General features: G+C 51.1%; 1 protein-coding gene across 1 annotated transcript; it reads left to right on the top strand.

Annotated features, from left to right (window-relative positions):
* Nucleotides 1–7,425: 7,425 nt before the first annotated feature.
* Nucleotides 7,426–18,564, top strand: LOC308531081 (cell adhesion molecule CEACAM6-like; the record flags this gene model as incomplete). The annotated part of the gene is made up of 9 exons (XM_081107932.1): nucleotides 7,426–7,489; nucleotides 8,377–8,736; nucleotides 12,317–12,595; nucleotides 13,053–13,307; nucleotides 14,718–14,996; nucleotides 15,952–16,072; nucleotides 17,416–17,447; nucleotides 17,830–17,871; nucleotides 18,109–18,564. The coding sequence occupies 9 exons, from the start codon at nucleotides 7,426–7,428 to the stop codon at nucleotides 18,309–18,311; spliced, it is 1,635 nt and encodes a 544-aa protein (XP_080964058.1). The 3' UTR covers nucleotides 18,312–18,564.
* Nucleotides 18,565–19,343: the final 779 nt, after the last annotated feature.

The raw sequence follows: 19,343 nt of genomic DNA, 5'->3' as shown, positions 1-19,343 counted from the left end.
GCACTGACTCAGCTGCAGCCACTAAGCAGGCTGTGTGCCTCCTGCTGGCCCTCATCTCACAGCTCCCACCTCCAGGGATAAGGCTCTCTCCTCACGTCCACCTGCCCGCCCTCACCTGGGCGCCTTCATGGTCCACTCTACATGAAGGGGTTCTGGGTCCCTGTCCTGCACAGCCGGAGAGGAAGGAGAGGCTGCATTCCCCACAGACAGCCCAGCAATGGTGTCCTGAGGGTGCAGGAGGGCAGGGAGGTCCTCACACTCCCACTTCCTGGGACCTGATCTGAAGTTGATAGCGAAGCCCTACACCACCTGCTCTCTCAGGTGCTCAGAGAACCTCCCTCACCACCCTGAGCAGACCTCCACCTTGACTGCCATCATCATCAACCAACAGCATTTGGATACTTTCTTTTTAATGGTGGTCAGATGCTTGCCAGCTCTAAGGGAAAATGTGACTGACTTTCTAAGACCAATAGCACATCTCTCCTCATTCTTCAATAGGAAGGTTCTTGAAATACCCAGGAGGACCCACCACCCACTGAGGAAGGCCCAGTCTGAAATATTTCACAGCAGCCCAACCAAGACCCATGTGCACAGATGCTAAGTGGCAGGGCCTTCAGAGCCACAGGCTCATGACCATTGTCCACTCTTACCACCCCTTGTGCAGGAACATCTGGGCCCTGGGTGTCTATCCTATATTACCCACTGCCCTGAACCATCTCCCTCTAAAATGACTTAGGCCCGGGGGATGGTTCCTGGTCACCAGTCCATGCTGTCACAACCCAATGTGAGGGGCTCCCCTGGGGACCCTGATGTCTGAAGCAGAAGCTACACCTTGAACAAATCTAAAGAGTATTTGAAGGGTGGGGGCTGTTGCAGGAAAAACACTTGCATTTACTTGTCTCAGGTGATGGGAAAGGTCCCCAGGAGCTCAAGGAGGAGTGTGGGTGCCCTCTAGTGGCTTGTTCCTGCTAGAAGAGGAGAGAAAGGGACAGCAGAGTTGTGAGATTGGGGCAGAAATTGGACAGAGGGCACATTCAGGTTCAGAAGGAGGCATACTTAGAGGTGATGACTGATGGCTGCCTTAGATCACCGGCTGGAAACTGGGTTGTGAAAGGGTGTGCCCACAAATCAGAATGACACCAGTGGGTTCTACTGCAAAATCAGGTGGGGGAAATTCTGTAGACACTGAGAAGAGAAAATACATCATAAAAAATCTATATGCTATATGACAGCCTACTCTGATGTTCTTACCATCTCATGCATCTTAGTAGTAAAGACAGTCATTTCTATCCTTAGGAAGAAAGGTCTTATTAAGAGGAAAACTATATCATAGGAATTTGTCTATATTTTCAAAATCATACACTGTGACATCATAAGTTAAAAATGAATTTATGCCCCCAAAATGGACAGTGTCAAGTCTTATTCCCAGCACCTGTGGGCTGACAACTCCTGTCCAAATACCTTGGCCCCTCTCTGAACTGCAGGACCTATAATGTTCCCTCGTTAAAGGGTTGGGTATGGGCCTTTGTAGTGTCCTCACCATTCATCCCTCCACCTCTCAGACTCTGGGCAGAATCTGCTTTTCACTATTGGGTGTGGTACCTAAATTACAGACCTCTATTTCTGTCCTTCCTCCATCCCAACATGTGACAGGTGCCTTCTGCAGGTAATTTTGAGGGGAAAGTTCTCAAAAACTGTTGCCTTGGCCCACCTTGAACAGACCTCCACCTTCAGCGCCATCATCATTAACCAGAAGCATCTAGACACTTTCTTTTCAATGGTGGTCAGATGGTTTCCAGGCAAAATGTGAGTCTCTCTGCACAGGAATGAGTAACAAATGGACAGAGGGAAATGGCATTAGAACGCAGAAGGTGACCTATATGAACCCTTAAAATCACAGGAGAGTCCACATAAAGTCCACATTCTTGAACTAAAACATGGATCATGGGTGGCTTTCACCATTTCCTAAGACCTAAACTCCAAAAAGTGTAATGGATGATAAACTAAAAAAATTAAACCTGCATCACAGTTACTGATAAATGGAAAATGGTTATTGGCTTTCCTCTAAAGAATATTCCAGGGCATGTTTTCATTTTACAATGATGTAAGAGTTCCTTCTACCAAGAGGCTAGCTACATTTTTTAAAAACAATTTTTATTGTTGACAGTACAGATGTCCCCCACTTCGCCCTTTCTCTCCTTCCACCGGCCCCCACCCCTCCACAGGCCTTCACCCCATTATTGCCTGTGTCCATGGGCCATGCATATATGGTTTTTGGTTAATCTCTTCCTGTTGCCCCCACTCCCTCCCCTCTGAGATCTGGTCCATGTATCCATGCCTCTGCACCTATATTGTTTGTCAGTAGGAATTATTACCCTTTAGTCCTTTAAATCTGAAAAGCAAAAGTAGAGGAGACTTCTGGGCACTCACCCAGATCCCACCACCTCCCACCAGCAGAAGGATGAAGTAACTGCTAAGCTCCCCTGGCCCTCAAGACAGAGGTGCGCCCTGTGTGCTGTCCCAAGCCCTGATGTCCCTGCATCCACCGGCACTGATTGATGGGTCTGGCCTGAGGCTGGAAGCGCCCAGCCCCTCTTTATGGTTCAGTCGGGGCCTTCGGGCCAGTGCACAGATAGCGGGAAGCTCTGGAAACCAAATCACTGCATGAAAGCACTCACAGGTCTCTCAGCTCTAAGGGCAGCTCCTGGGTGCTCCCCGGTGCACTTGAGGCCACATGCCACCCACCATGATAGGAGCTGCCAGTCCCCACAGGTGGTGGTTACTCAGACCTGGAGGCCCTTTCCAATGAGGCAGCTCTGATCCCAGCACCTGCCTCAGACATCCAGAGGGTTACTGAGGCCTGTAATTTGGTCACTTGTCACTTTGAGTCCCTGGACCTTGTGCCATAGAGGCCGTGCTGAGCAAGTCTGAGGAGGAGGGAACCTGCAGTGAGAGCAGGAGGCAGAACCAGGGCACTGGCATCTAAGATAACCCCTGATGAAAGGTGGGAAGGTCCAGTCCTTGTGCCCAGGGAGGGACTGTGAACAGAAGCCTCACTCCAGTGACAATGTCAGTGAGGATGAGACAGAAGCCATATGGATACCCAGCTCTGCCTGTCTGCACCCTCACATTGCTTCACAGACACCATTAAGTAAATGATGAAAACCACACAAGTAAAGCCTGAGACCTGCCCTCTTATCCTACCACCTGTGACATCTGTGATCAGAGAATGTTCCCTTGAAGGCCAGGGACTGGTTGTCAGCATGGGAGGAGGCCAGCAAGTGCCCTTGTTTGTCCCAAAAATGGAGGGCAGGGGTCTCCTAACAGTGAGAGATCAGACCCCCATTCATTCCTCCAAAATCACAGCCCTCCCCACCTCTACCTGGTGAGTGACATCTCATCTCCCCAGGCTGGGTCTTGGTGACAGCCTGTGTCCTTCCTCTTCTCAGTGACACCTGATCTGGCACAAATTCTGGACTCTGGACCCAGGTGGAGTTACTACCATGGGAGGAAGGAGCCCACCTTTACCTCAAAGGAAGTCAGGGGGCAAATCCCTGTCCCCCAAGGCCCTGATCTGTGGGATCACCTGGCTGTGTCTCTGAAAACATCTCACCAGCCCGTGGTGTCCAGGGCAACTTTCCGCACAGGATGGGACAGGAGAACCCAGCGTCTGGGGTGCTTCCCCCTCAGAGTGGCAGGGGGTACCAGAAGGGCCTCCTATGCCCTAAGAGAGGGACCCTTAGGGTCCCCTGGCTGAGTCTCCACGTGGAGCTGCTCCAGATCCTGGGCCAGTGGGGAGGCCTAGAGCAGATGACAGTCAGGGACACAGGTGACTTTGATGCACTGCCCAGTGCTGTGATGGGGACACACAGGGCATCCTGGGCATCAGAGCCCCAGGCCAGCACCCTCTCCTGGAAGCCCCACAGGAGCCATCACCAGGCCCTTCCTTGAAACCTCAGGGACAGGGAGTTCCTCCTGGGTGGGTAGTTCTCCTGACACTGGATCCAGAGTCCTTTAAACAACCACCACCCTCTCCCTGCACTCACCCTGTCCTGGGTGAAGTCGGGCAGCCTGGGACACACAGTGACTGGCCACTCAGCCTGGAGGTCAGAGCCCACCCCTGCCAGGGCTCAGGGTCAGCTCCCACCCTCTGGAGCCTGGTCAGCATCCCTGATGCAGCCACAGGTCACCTTATGCCCTCCAGGGGGCGACATTGGAACACACAAACAATAGGAAATTAACAGAGGAACCTGGCTTTGATTAAGATGGGAAAGGAGCCTGATTTCCATATCACAGACCCTTCTGGGCCCCTCCCATGTGTCCGCTTTGTCCCACAGGCTCCTTCTAGGGGACTAGGAGCACCTGCTCTCTCAGGGACCTTGTGCAGCTCCCCACTCCCTGCCTTGTACCACCATGGGGAAGGCAGAGGGACCACAAGCAAGTTCCTCAGGCAGAGTACACAGGCTGCCCCAAGGGTCAGGGAGCACATGGACTGGCTTAGCCCACAGACAGGGAGAGGAAAGATTTCCCTAAAATCATGGCCCTCAATAGCTAGGGAGCTCACAGCCACATGACCACCCACCACAGTCCCCTCTTCCCAGGACACGCAGGACCCCTCCCCCCCCACCCCGCCCACACACACACACACACACACACACACACACACACACACACACTGAAGGTCCTACCAAGACTTCTGGTCCTGGGACTCTGTCCCTGAAAGCAGAAACCAGGCTGGTGACACCCAAAGACAGAAGGTGGATCCACTCACCAGTCATCACTCAGATGACCCCTTCTCACCCCCAGAGTCACCTCTGTGACCTTCCTGCTGGGAGGAAATCCAACCTTCCCAGCATTTTGAGAACACGGGGAAGGTGTGGTGCCCAGCTGGGTTTCTGTGTCACACAAATAAATAATCCCCTGGGTTTGGGGATCCCTGGGGCTCTCTGTGTGGTGCTGACAGACCAATGGCCAGCACAGCACAGGACAAGGGTGGGGTTAAGTGGGTAGGTTGTCCTTTTAGGGAGCAGGGATCCCCATCATCCTTGCCATTGAAAGTGCTGTGCAGGCCAGTATGATCAGCATCTCCTGACAGCTTGTTAGATGGAGACTGTCGGATCCACCAAACACCTTCTGAGTCAGAATCTGCATTTTTAACAGGACCTGCAGACCCTCCCTGTGCACAGGAGATGGGGAGGGGAGTCCCCATCCCCACAACACGGGGTCTCATTCTGGCTGGGCATCCACCTTAGCTGGGCAGCTGCCAAAGCAGCATTTCTAAGGTGTCACCTGGACATTGAAATCTTTAGAAAGTTCCATAGATGATACCATACACAAAGGGGTGGCATCCCTGTGACCAGAATTCCTGATGTCGCCCCAGGCTGCTGCTCTGAAGATAAGAGCCAAATGGGGATGAGAGAAGGCGGTGGGAAGGCTACTGTGCACTCCACACAGAGCTGTGGGAGACGCTCTGGATACATACACCCCAAGCTTCTGCTTGTCCATTTGTGAGCGGTGGCATGGCACCAGGTGTTAACCTGAAGAGTTAGGCCCCCAGTTCAGCAGCCTCGGTACTTGAGTTCAGCTAAGAGAAGAAATCACAGTCAGGAGCTCAAATTATAAGAGAGAGTTTATTTAGAAAGTCACAGAGGTAGAAGAAGTGAGCTGTGGAAGAAATGGGCTCAGGAAACTAGCTACAGTGGCAAAACAAGGACCCTTGGAGCTTAGGAGAAAGAAAACAAAGATAAGTGCCTTGAGGAAAGTAGGGGGTAGGGAAAGGCACGGGTGTGCTCCAGAGACAAGAGCCGCACTGTGTCCTACTTCTTCTTCCTTTTATGGGGGGGGGGGGGGGCGGGGAAGAGGTGGAGAGGGGCTTTCTTTCACTTTATTAGTACCTATAAAATAAAAACAATTTATGAAAATATTTCCCTTCTCAAGATAGAGAAACTACAATCTTTGCAAAAAATTCACACCCATAATTGTTACAATACATATCCTTGTATATACCTTGAACATTATAAAAGTATTTAAGAATCACACCCTATAAAAGTTGGGAGAAGAAACATTTTCTCCAATCTTGGTCATACATTGTGACATTCAAGTACTTAAACTACACCGTTGAAATAAAATGTCTCTAGTTTCCAGGGCCAAAGGGATTTAACTTTCAAAGCCCCATAGGTTCTCTCCTTTGTGTAAGGTCAAGAACCAGGAGAGGGTTCCCTGAGCGTTAACTTACCTTAGGTAGGTCAAGCAGTGGCTTACTTTCCATACTTTATCATGGAAAAAGGGGAGTTGGGGGAAATAAGGCCATGGAACCCATGTCGGGCAGGTCCCCTCCCTAGCATTCCTATTTATGTAGTGTGGCTCCTGCAAGAGGATTTTTAACCCTTGAGCTCTAAAATGCTGGTTCTGTACTAGTAATTATCTAAGATACTTGCAAAACGATGCTTTTGAAAGTCTAAACTCCTATATTGTGAATTAGAATAAAGTTATGAAAGTGTGACTCCCCTAACTAGACTTCATGTAGGATTTCTCAGGTGGGGAGCATTGGGAATGATCCGTAAACCAAAAATTCCCTCTTGGAACTATAGGAGAAGATCCCTTCTTGTTAAGGCATAAGCCTCAGAAGCCAAGTTCCTTCTTACTTTGGAAGAAGGTCCTACTTCATGAGGGCAGTTATCTGGAGGTCTCAGGGGAGGATCCCAATGAAATATTTATCAGGTTTCCAGGTGTGTCCTTTTGGGCCGAAGGTCATCAGTCAATGCAGTAGATCCTGATGTCAGCTATGTCCTCACTCATCTGGTTTTTCTGCTTTCCTGGGCCTGGAGCTGAAACACAACTGCGGCCTAGATGTATTTGATGCCAGTCAGAACCTCATTGTCCTGGGGGCTTAATGCTGAAGGGCTATTCTTTGGTCCACTTGTTCATTTCCCCTCTACTGGCCTCTAACCCACATGACTAAGAACATGCCAGAGGAGGAAAGGTCAGGGAAGGGTCTGAACCACATGACCAGTGAAATGAAAGATCAGAGGGCCTAAACTGCAAAACCAGGATATGCTCAGGCCTAACTGCCTACTACACAAGCAAGGTGTGTGTGTGTGTGTGTGTGTGTGTGTGTGTGTGTGTGTGTGTGTACATGAGGAGGAGTCACTGGAGAAGAAGGTAGAAGCCTCAGCAGTTACAGGGAAAGCAAATATAGAGGAAAGGAAAGGGGGAGGGGGGAATAAGGGGAGGGCAGGGAGGAACCTGGGTATAGACCCCGCCCCTGGCCCATGTGACCAGGGAAGTGATCTTGGCCCAGGAGGAGGTTCAGTGCACAGGGAGGAGGAGCAGCACATCTCACCCTGCAGGGCAGCAGTGCTTGTGAGCATTTCTGGAATCCAAGCTCTTCCTGTAGAAGGAAGGACAAAGCAGGCAGCAGACACCATGGAGATCCCCTCAGCCCCTGCCCACAGAGGACTTGTCCCCAGGCAGGGGCTCCTGCTGGCTGGTGAGAGGGGACAACTACCTGGTGGTGGATGGGAGGAGGAGAGGCACAGGCTAGCTGGGGATGCCTGGGGAGCACAGGGCTCTCAGAGAAAACAAGGGGGAGGGGGCAGGATTCTGTCTGAACTTGAGGAGAGAAGACAGGGGAGCAGAGTAGGATGGGAGAAGGAACCAGGCAGCAGGAAAATGATGTGGAAGTGGTGAGGGGCAGGAAAACCTCAATGGCTGCTCATTTCCCAACTTACTCATCACGGAGAGTTGAATGCTGAAAACTTTTGATAATAACAAATTATGTGAGGAGATAGGAAATGTAACCAGGGGCACTAAACATTGTCCTTACCACCAAGCTCAGAAATGGGCAATTACCTCCCAGGAGGTGCAGGACCCTGCAACACTCACTCATTCAGGCACAGGTACTTACAGCCTGTTGCAGGCACTGGGGTGCAACAAGATCAGACAAGCCCCTACCCCATGAAGATCATGTTCTAAGGGGAGGAGACAGACAAGGAAAGATCTAGATGTGCTGTCAGGTCCCCACAATGCCATGCAGGGAACAGCCCAGGGGCAGATCAGAAAGTGAAGACACAGGTCTTCAGAGGAGGTGATCAGGGAAGGGTCTCCCAAGGACACCCCTGAGTGTCAACAGAGGTCTGAGGGCAGACACCTGGGTAACAGTATTCAAAACAGAGGAAATAATAGGTTCAGAGGTGCTGAAGTATTGGTGGCCACACTGCTGACCTTGACCACAGGAGACACACACACACACACACACACACACACACACACACACACCAAGGCTGAATGATGAAGAGACCAGCTAAAGACCCAAAGCATCATCTCTCCTTCCCAATACATAGCTCCAAAGATGGGTCAATTTCTCTTCCCTCCTAGCCTCACTCGTAACCTTCTGGAGCCTGCCCACCACTGCCCAGCTCACTATTGAATCAGTGCCACCCAATGCTGCCGAAGGGAAGGATGTCCTTCTCCTTGTCCACAACCTGCCTGGGAATCTATTCGGCTATTCCTGGTACAAAGGGGAAATAGTGGACAGCAGCCGTCAAATCATATCATATGTAATAGACACTCAAACAACTACCCTCGGGCCTGCAAACAGTGGTAGAGAGACAATATACCCCAATGGATCCCTGCTGTTCCAGAACGTCACCCTGAACGACACAGGATACTACACCCTACAAGCCACAGGGAAAGATTTACAGAGCATGCAATTAACTGGACGGCTCCATGTATACCGTGAGTGATTTCTCTCTGACCTCTGGGTGTCAGGTGGGGTGAACTCTACTTCACACACAGGACTGACAGCTCTGCACTCTGTCTCCATCCTCCTCTGCATCATCTCCCAGGCTGGGTTTGGGCATTTAGTGCAGGTCACACACAGTGGAAACAAACTTACTAAGATTAGAGTTCCCTTCACAGATTCCAGCCCTGCAGACATTCTCCACAGAGAGAAGTCTCATGGGAGTGACTCAGCAGAAGGAGACTCAGCAGAGTCTCAGTCCAGCCCCTGGGCCCCTCCCCATGACCATGACACTGAGAAAACCCTGCAGAGCTTGGTCACACCCTGGCCTGAGGGGACCCTGCAATCCTCACTGAGAAGCTCAGCCTGGGAACCCCTCCCACACCCCTGTCCCAGGGCTCCTGACTCCAGGGAACCTGGGGAGCCTGTGTCAGATTGGGTTTGACCTCCTGGAAGGGCTGGGTGGGAGCAGTGGCTCTCCTTCTGCACACCAGCCAGGGTTCAGCCCCAAGAGCCACAACACGACAGGGACAGAGCCTAGTCCTTCACCTAAGGCGGTGTCAGGAAAGCACAGATAGACATAATACCCCGTATCATTAGCTGACTCTTCTAAAGAACTTAGGAGACTCCAGAGGGAGGTGAGGTCTCCTGGAAGGAACAGAGGAGAGAAGATGCTCCTGACAGCTCCTCGTCCACCAGGGCTCAGCCCAGGAATTCTCTCTCATGGAGGCAAATAATGGCAGTGGCCATTTAAGTCAGTGTCTCCTCTATACTGGGCTTGTGGTCAAGAATTTATGAGTGTTTTAAGGTCAATTCACAGACAACATGGTAATCCAGAGTCCATTTACCATTTGTTCTGTTTTTATTCAGGGGAAACGGAGGCACAGTGTGATACAGTCACTGAATCAGGCTCCCACAGACACAGCAAGGTCCTTGCACAGCCACAGCCCATCCTCTCCTCCACCACGAGGGTCTGAGGTGTCTGTGGACCCTGAGACCAGCCATTGGTTCAGTGCTTGTTCTTAGCAGTCCCCAGCTCAAGGTAGATTTTCTGGTCTGGTGATTAAGCAAATGCAGAATTAATTTTACTCTAGAATCAAATTACCGACAGTAACATTCAGAGTCACTACAGGGAATGCCCAGGCCTTCCCCTCAGGTTACCGATCCACCCCTCCCTGCACTGAACTTGAAACCACTTATTTGTTTCCTGATGCGTTGGCGCCACTCCCACTAGCTATGAAGGAAAGGACTTTGCCTTCTCACTCTCCACCCTACACCAGCACTCACTTGCTCTTTCATTAAGGAGGGAAAGAATGATGGTGAATGATGACAGAATGAATGAATGAATGAATGAATGAATGAATGAATGATGCATAATCGCTAGAGAGACTGGAACCTGGATGCAGATTCCTAAAAGGCTTTAGACACACCTGTTCCCTGTCCCTACAGGTGCTGAGAACTATGTCCATCCCTCTGACCACCTGTCCCTGAAGCCCACTCAGGAGCCAAGTCCCTTGGTGACTGTGGGGCTGTTCCACTGTGGGAAGGATTTCCAGGCTGCACTGCTCCTGCCCTGGGGCAGCTGTGGGCTCTTGGTCCCTGGGGTCTTTGAAGTCACGCATAACCCCCACTGCCTCTATCTGCTCCTTCCATGTCCCTTATCTGCCTCTTCCTTCACTCCAGACACACTGCCCTGCTCTGATTAACCCACTGTGCAGATTGTCCTGCTAACACCTGTGTCCAGGCCCACCCTCCCGGGCAAGAGGAGAGGACACAGATAGCAGTAGGAACAGCAGCTTTGGATCCATCCTGAGCTAGTTTCCCAGGTCACCAGGAGAAAGAGCTGCTGCTGGGCCCCCATGCAGGTTCCTTCCCCTCTGAGGTCAACAATATGAACAGGCACATGACAGGGGCATGTGAACCATTGACCTTCTCTCTATATGACTTAACCAAGAAGTCAAAGGCAGAAGGACAGGTCTCAGTCCCCAAAAGCTCACGGGCTCACTTCACCCCTGACTGGTGACTCACAAACTTGTCCTGGTGTGAGGCTCCCATTCCTCTCACTGGCTCCTGAGACCTTCCCAAGATGGGCCTGGTGTCCCTGCACCATCTGACTGGTTCACTGCCTGTTTCACACACGTGTGTCCTCGTGATGACACCTTGACCCCAGAGTGGGATCCTCTCAGACTGTGAGATCCACCAGCCACTCTCCTTTCTCTTAGATGCTGCCTGATTTGAATGAATATGACTAAACTCCAGTTGTTTCCTGAGTTAGAAAGACAAGGAAGAACTTATGTCACAGGCCCGTGTGGGGGCTCCTCCCCACCTGCCTGACTGTCCATAGAAACAGGGAGGGACCTTCTCTCCAACTTTACTAACATGGCACATGTCCTTTCGACCAATTTGGTGTCATCCCCCCCTTTATTCAGCAGAGACACCTGGACTCACCCTCCCTCCAACCCCCCGTAACTTCTGTTCCCTTAGCAGGACTCACCTTCTCTCTATCCCAGGGAGTCCCTGATTCCAAACCCACTGTGGCATCTTCCTTTGGTCACAGTGTGACCTGGTTGGACGGCAGAACTTGGTCTATGACCTTCGTGCTCTCTAGACAGAGATTCCTCCAAAATCTAGCATTAGAACTTTGGGGCATGAGTGGTTTTCACATATTCTTTCACAGTTTACCTCAAAATCTATCTCATAACTGCCAAACACAAATGGACCATGAGGGCCGTATTTTCAGCAAGTTCATGCTACCCCACCTCCACAAGCCCCACTTCGGTACATGCTATTGTCTGCGTGTTGAGGAAGGATCCCTGCCCTCTGCAGTCCCAGAAAGGACATTAAAGACCAAGGACAGAGAGCATCGCTCCGCTGCCACCGCCATCCAGCTCCCACTGACCCTCACTCTTTTGTAAGTCATTCCTGGACTCTGCTCTGCCCTTTCTGGGGTCACTGTCTCATGTCAGTCACCAGCGAACTCCTGGGCAGACGGCCACACCTCGTGGCCCTGCAGCCTGGGTACTAAACTCACAGCCAGACTTGCTTCTGGTCTCCCATGTATTTTTTCTGTCCAGACACCCAGTTCAGGACCACACTACCCAGTCCTCTCAGGGTTTAACCACCATGGGTGGCCCATCATTACTCATCTCTAGGTTAACCCTGGAATGTGAGGCTTCAGTGGAAACACATCTCAACCCGGCAATGTAGGTCTGTGTAGCTGGAAGGGACTCAACTCCTGCACATCCAGGTGAGGCACCAACATCAGCTAGACAGTCAGCTCGTCAGTGAGGAGCCAGGAGAGGTGCCGGGTGGTCTCTGACTCCCAGCCCTGCGTCTCTCTGTGACCAAACCCTGATAGTTGTCTGACACCTGAAAAAGTCTATGCTGTTTCTCCCAGACATAAAGCAGGCGGCCTTACAATCTCTGAGCGCTCAACTCCTCATGCATTTGTTTGTCTCGTGATGCACAGACCTGCCTTATTTCTTTAAGAACTCAAGTTGGCTGAGAGGCACCAATTCTGATTGAAGAAGCCTTTGGAGGACTCAATGGGCAATGTTCTCTCTGTTATCTGCACAGCAGAGTTACCCAAACCCAGCATCACAAGCAACAACTCCCTCCCCGTGGAGCACAAGGACCCTGTCCTGTTAACGTGTGAACCTCAGACTCAGGACACCACCTACCTGTGGTTGATCAACAGTCAGAGTCTCCCATCCAGTGCCAGGCTACAGCTGTCCAAGGACAACAGGACTCTCACTTTACTCCTTGTCACAAGGAAAGACAAAGGGCCCTATGAGTGTGAAACCCGGAACCTCGTGAGTGCTCGCCGCAGTGACCCATTCACCCTGAATGTTGTCTGTGAGTAACTTCTCTCCCTGCCTGGGCCAGGCTGCCCACATGAATTCACACTGCCAGAGGCCAGGATACATCCGTCCTTCTCAGGTCCACGCACACAGACCCCCACTTTGAATACCCAGGGGGAACATGAGTTCCTGTCCCAGGCACAACTGGCAAGGCTCGGCCTTGAGCCAAGACTAGGAGGGGACGAGATACTCCTGTTTGGAAAGGCTCAGGGGGTTAACAAGTTTTCATGGGACAAAGAGGTTAATGTTTCAGACTCAGGCTCAGTGAGCACAGGGGGCTATGGGTGGGACATTTTACAGCTGATCTTAGCCAAAAGACCAAGAAGCGATGGGTGGGACATTTTAAAACAAGGCTCTGACCCATTTCAGAGGGAGAGTGTGGCCCTTACACAGACCAGACCTTCCCCTTCCCTCTGATTACATCATGTGTGGCTTTGTTCTCTTTGCTCCAGATGGCCCGGACACCCCCACCATTTCCCCCTCAGACTCCCATTACCTACGTGGGACAAACCTCAAACTCTCCTGCCAGGCAGCCTCTCACCCGCCTGCACAGTATTCTTGGCTTATCAATGGGAGTTCCCAGCACCCCGCACAGGAGCTCTTTATCCCCAACATCACTGCAAATTATAGTGGATCCTATACCTGCCTCACCTATAACTCTGTCTCTGGTCTCCATAAGACAATTATCAAGACTATCACAGTCTATGGTAAGTGCCTCCTGGACCATCGGCACCAGGCTGTGGGTTGCAGGTCTGTCTGGTTTTCACAAAAGAGCCTGGCGGGTGTTGTCTCCCATCCTGTGGCCATGGACACAAGCAAATCACAGTCTTCCCCTGAGCCCTCTCACTACATCTCTGTAGACTCTCCTCCCCTTGCTATTCTGACTTCTCATGGCAGAGCTGGGCTGCAGCCTAGGAACGTGAGGAGGGGGTTCTCTCAGCCCCAGAAAGAGTCAAGTGGTAGACGGAGGGGCTTCCCAGAGCGGAAAACAAAAGTCCTCAAGGTCAAGCTGCTTCTTCTGTCACTAACACTTTCCTTCTGTCACCTCCTGTCTGTACCTACTCCATGTGCTACAAGGAACATACAAGGCTTTGAACAAGCTCACCTCTTTTCCCCAAACTAAAGGAGGAAACCATCTCTGAGGAGGGGTGAGCAGGACAGACCCCTGCTCCCTGCTCTGCTCCAGGTTCACCTGGTGACTGGCTGCTCTGTGCCCTCTGTGGTGGGACAGGGGTCCGTGGTGAAGGTGCATGGGTGGCCTGTCCTCCAACTCGTGAAATCATGTCACCCATCGACACCACGGCCTCCCTCAGACCAGGCTGCATGGAAATGGGGAGAAAGTGAGTCACAGGGGAGACTCCTCTGAGCTGTGTCCTGGCTCTGAAGTCACCAGCTGAACAACACTGTGACATGAGCCTATGTGACATTCCTATGGAGCACAGTGAATGGTGGTGCTTACTTGACAAGTAGGTAGATTCAGGGGACAGTAGGAGCAGTAACACAAGGTGTGTATTTTACTGAAGACGCTAAGAGTACCAGCCTGATGTTAAACCTGACTACTTCTCTCTAGGGACTTCCTTCTCCCTGATATTAAATCCACAGGCCAGGAAGTGAAAGTCCAGTTCACACTGAGAAATCCTTTAGATTGAAACTTCTCCAGGTCCTAAGGCCATGAAGATTGGCTGGGCTATATTCTCTAATAAATTATTTAACAAACGGGAAATGCCTTCCCATCTCTACGAATAACCACTATACTAGAAAGGGGGTGTGTGTATTTAGAAAGTTAGAGAAAGGTCAGGGGAAAAGTCACACAAAAGTCAGTGGGTGGAAAATGCCACCTGGTGATGAAGATGCTGAACACACGCTATAAGGCACCTGGTGCTAATACCTCAGATAACCAGGGAGACAGGTCAGGGGTCACCCTGAGGTGATCTGTAGGCCAGAGGAGAGGTATAACCCTCTCCTTACAGACTGTCACCTGAACAAAGATCCTCACTCTGCAGAGGTCAGAGTCCTCCTCTGGTGACCTTTATAGGGATCACTGTGGCCTGTGATTGGCTGAGATCTCTGGGGAAGGAGCCCACTCTCAGTCAGTCACCTCCTCTGTTTCTCCACAGAGCCAGTGGGGAAGCCCTCCATCCGAGCCAGCAATGTCACAGTCACAGAACATAAGGACACCGTGGTCCTGATCTGCCTCATAAATGACAGGGGGATCTCCATCCGGTGGCTCTTCGAGAACCAGAATCTACTGCTCACGGACAGGATGAAGCTGTCCCAGGACAACAGCACCCTCACCATAGACCCCGTCAGGAGGGAGGATGCTGGGGGTTATCAGTGTGAGGTCTTCAACCCCGTCAGTTCCGGCATAAGTGAGCCCCTCAGGTTGGATGTGCAATGTAAGTGACTCTCCACCTCTCTGACTTGCTCTTTGTATATTTCAAGGGCAGGGGGTGAAATGGATGAAAGCCTTGAGGAGGTGGGAGCCTCCTTCAGAGCCTATAGAGCACATGGGTACGGACCCCAGTATTAGGCTAATCTTGTCATTGTCTCGGATCTATGAGTCTAAGCTGTCTGACCACAGGGAAGGCTCTCACCTATCTGAGCCTCAGTTTCCTCATCTCTAAACTGGAATAAAACAGCTGGACCTAAACACCGTTGTTAGGATAATTCTTGTGAGGTTAATGAGTTAAAGCCCTCAGACATGGTCAGGCTCAGTCAGGACTCAGTCAGTGTACCAATTATTACTGTTATTTTTATAAATGCTGTTGTCAGTAGCTGTGAAGTCAAGCAGAACTTGAAAATGTCATTTATCACTCACCGGTTCTGTGACTCCAGAAATTTATTAAGCACCTCCCATCCTGATTCTATTTATGCTCATGGGGGTAACACCCCTGTCCCTGGTGGGGGTGGAAGGATCAGATGACACGAAAGTAGAGTATTTCCCACCCTACTGGACCTTTGAAAACATTCAGCACATTGTTATTACTCATCAGCTGTGAGTTGGCAGGTAAGGTGCCCGCTAAAACTGTCCATAGTGATGGAAAAGAAGAAACGGGAGTAAGAGACAGAACATGTGAGGGAAACAAGAGTTAAGCGGGAAATTACCAGGACATGGGAATGGTGGGTGTGAGAGTACGTGAAAAGGTAGAGCCAATGGAAGGTTTCGAATGTGCAAACCAGAGAATGATGCAACCACCAGAAGTGGGGTGTCAGGAGGACTGACACTCCCAAACAGCACAGTCTAGGTGGCAGTTCCTTCCTCCCTCATCAGGCCTCCCCCTGAAAAGTCCCTCCTGGTTTCCTCTGAGTGGACTTGGGCCTTCACCCCTCCCCCTTTCCTTCTCCTTTCAGCAGAACAAAACTACACCGGCTACTCTGTGGGGACCATCATTGGCAGCGTGATCGGGGTCCTCGTCGTGGTGGCTCTGGGGGCCTCCCTGGGCTATTTCCTGTACCTCAGGAGGACTAGGAGGTACCATGGCATATCCTTCACCCTCACCCTAATCCTGCCCCCTGACCCAGGCTGACCCCCAGTGTTGCCCAGGCCAAGAGCAAAAAGGCACCTTCCTCAGAGGGTTCTGGGCCGGCTCCCTGTAGCCTCCATCTTCCCCGTGGATGTCCCTACCTCCCTACACCCAGTGCCTCCCGCACCAGCTGCTGACCAGGGTGGTTTCCTCAACAGCTTCCTCGCCTATAAATGAGGCACCGTTAAGGAACTGTTCCCTCAGGATTGTCCTGGTTTTCTCCACAAACCTGCAGCTGTGCCGGCAGGTAGTAAGTGCTCAGTAAGGCACCTCCTGTTGCTTATCTAAGTCCAGCCTCCCTGGTGAGGGGATGGGCTGCCTCAGAGTCTGAAAGTCAATCTGGCCAAGGCCACACAGCTGAGGGTGGAAGAGCCTGGACAGAGTGGGTTGTGTCAAATGCCCCCATGAAGCCAGTTTATTAACTACAATCCTGATGTGTGAGATGGGAGGACAGTGGAACCTGTGGTGTCCTTTTGGACTCTGCTTCAGGTGGATGGAGACAGGAAAGGCCATGGTCACAGTGTAGCTCTATAGGCCTGAGGGCGGGTCTGGCCACAGCAGGCACCACACTCATCCAGATGCTACATGAGAGGCTGGCACTGCTGACCCCTGAGGCCTTGACTTTTCCACTAAGTCAGACCTTCGGGGTGGATTCCTGTCCTGGGTCCTCAGCCCCTTCCCTGGTAACTCCTCCCAGACCCCCATCTGCCTGAGGGTCCTTTCCCTGTGGGCCCAGGTCAACGTGGGTCCCTAAGACCTTGTGTCAGTTCCCCTCTTTGGGCCCACACCCCCTAAACAGTGGAGAGAGGCCTCCACCTTCTGCTGGGGAAGGAGACCCTCCTTGCCCCCTGTTGTGACACCAAAGCTCCCCTGCACCCTCACAAATCAGTCGGACCTTTCCCAGGGCCAGTGACCCGCATGGCCTCCGAGAGCACCCACCTCCAGCGGCCACCCCTGGTGAGTGTCTGTTCAGCCTGGAGCCCCTTGGCCTGCTCCACAGTGTCCACTCCTGCCCTTGTCCCTCAGCCTCTGACCCTTCCCTGGGCTTCAAGGGGGATTCTCATCACCACTCTGCACAGGGGACCCCTACTCGCCAGTCAACCTGACCTGTAGACAGTGTCATGTGTCACCACCTCTCTCTCACTGGACCCTAAAATGGCCAGAGGGTCTCACCTTAGGGAAATGCACTTTCACCCCTGGCTCTTGGGAGCTAAAGAACCACCCCCTCCTGGGAGAACAGGCCAAAGCTTCCTCCCCTCTGGGTGCTAACGCCTCCTGTCTCTGCTCCCAGGCCAGGGTCCCTCTGGAACCTCTGCCTTCCCGGTAAGTCCATCCCCTCCCTTGTACCTCACCCAGGGTCTCAGTGACCCACGCTCAGGGCAGGGGCACCCTCCAACCTCGAAACACAGCAAAGACTCCTTCACCAGAACAGGCAGCACAAGGGGAGCCCTACCCTGGCCTAGTGGGGCCCTCACATCAGGGGTGAACGGGGCAGGGCCGGAGTCTGAGGGGAACCCTGGAGTCCAGCATGGAGCAGAATGGGCACTGGGAGCACCAGCCAGAGGTCCCAGGCTAACAAGGGTGAGGGGGTGCAGTGTGGGCTGAAATTCAGGTGCTGGGCTACAGTTGTGAAGACAGCTGCTCAGAAAGCAGAGTGACAGCTTCTCCCTCCCCATCCTCTAATGCCGTCTCTACCCCTGCACAGGGCCCCCTACCCGACCCCAGGACAACAGGCCCCATCTACGAGGTGAGTGCGGGTTATGAACATTCTGTCCTGCAGGTCCCAGAAGTCCCAGGACCTGCCCCCATCCCAGCCCTGGCTGTGCTTCCAGGCTCAGGAAAGGGCAGCGAAAAGTGACAACAGAGGGTGGGGGGAGGAAGGTGCCCGGGGAGAGACGCCCCAGCACAGTCAGCCCCCATGGGGCCCCACAGCACGTGTTCTGAGGAGGCTGCAGGGCTCAGAGATCTCTTCTTTCTTTGACAGGAATTACTCAACCCAAACACAGAGGTGTACTGCCGCATCATCCCCAGAGCAGACGTGGCTTCTTAGTTCCTCCAGGACCTGAGACCCCAGACCCTGTGGATGTGGCCTGTGCCAGAGAACCAGCTCTGAGCATCATGCTAAGTGATATAAGCCAGTGGGAGAAAGATAAATATCACATGATCTCACTCTTTTGTGGAATATAATGAACAACATAAACTGATTAACAAAAATAGACACTGAAGAAAAAAATATTTTAGAATATAATAGTAATAATCCTGTTATTGGAAGATTTTTAATATTTCCTACAATGTTTGTGATATCATACTATTATACAGTTTTGATAATATTATTATACTTAAAATGATTTTTTCTTGAAATATTAGTTTTTATTGCGTGTAATATTATTATATTTAAGATAGTTTCTCTTGAGATAAAAAAAATAAAATGCTATAAGGCAGCGGTTCTCAACCTTCTCTCTTTACAAGGCCAGCATTATCCTAATTCCAAAACCAGATAAAGACACTACAAAGAAAGAGAATTACAGGCCAATATCCCTGATAAACATAGATGCTAAAATCCTCAACAAAATATTAGCAAATCGCATCCAGCAATATATTAAAGAGATCATGCACCATGATCAAGTGGGATTTATTCCAGGGATGCAAGGCTGGTACAATATTCACAAATCAATAAACATGATACATCACATAAACAAACTGAAAAACAAAAATCACATGATTATATCAATAGATGCAGAAAAAGGATTTGACAAAATCCAACAACCATTTTTTTAAATACATTTTTTTGATTTTTTACAGAGAGGAAGGGAGAGAGATAGAGAGTTAGAATCATCGATAAGAGAGAAATATCGATCAGCTGCCAACTGCATGGCCCCTACTGGGGATGTGCCGGCAACCAAGGCACATGCCCTTGACCGGAATCGAACCTGGGACCCTTCAGTCCACAGGCCTACACTCTATCCGCTGAGCCAAACCGCTTACGGCTGTTCATAGTATTTTCTTACAATCCTTTGTATTCCTGTAGTGTCCGTGGTTACTTCTTCACTTTCATTTCTGATATTACTTTTTTCATTTCCTCTCTCTTTGTTTCTTGATGAATCTGGCTAGTGGTTTATCAATTTTGTTTACCCTTTCAAAGAACCAGCTCTTGCTTTCATTGATTTTTTGTATTGTTTTTTAGTCTCTATGTTATTTATTTCTGCTCTAATTCTTATT

The sequence above is a fragment of the Myotis nattereri genome (assembly GCF_964212035.1).
Source record: "Myotis nattereri genome assembly, chromosome: 15".
NCBI lineage: Eukaryota > Metazoa > Chordata > Mammalia > Chiroptera > Vespertilionidae > Myotis > Myotis nattereri.
This window is presented reverse-complemented; position numbering and strand designations above follow the sequence as displayed.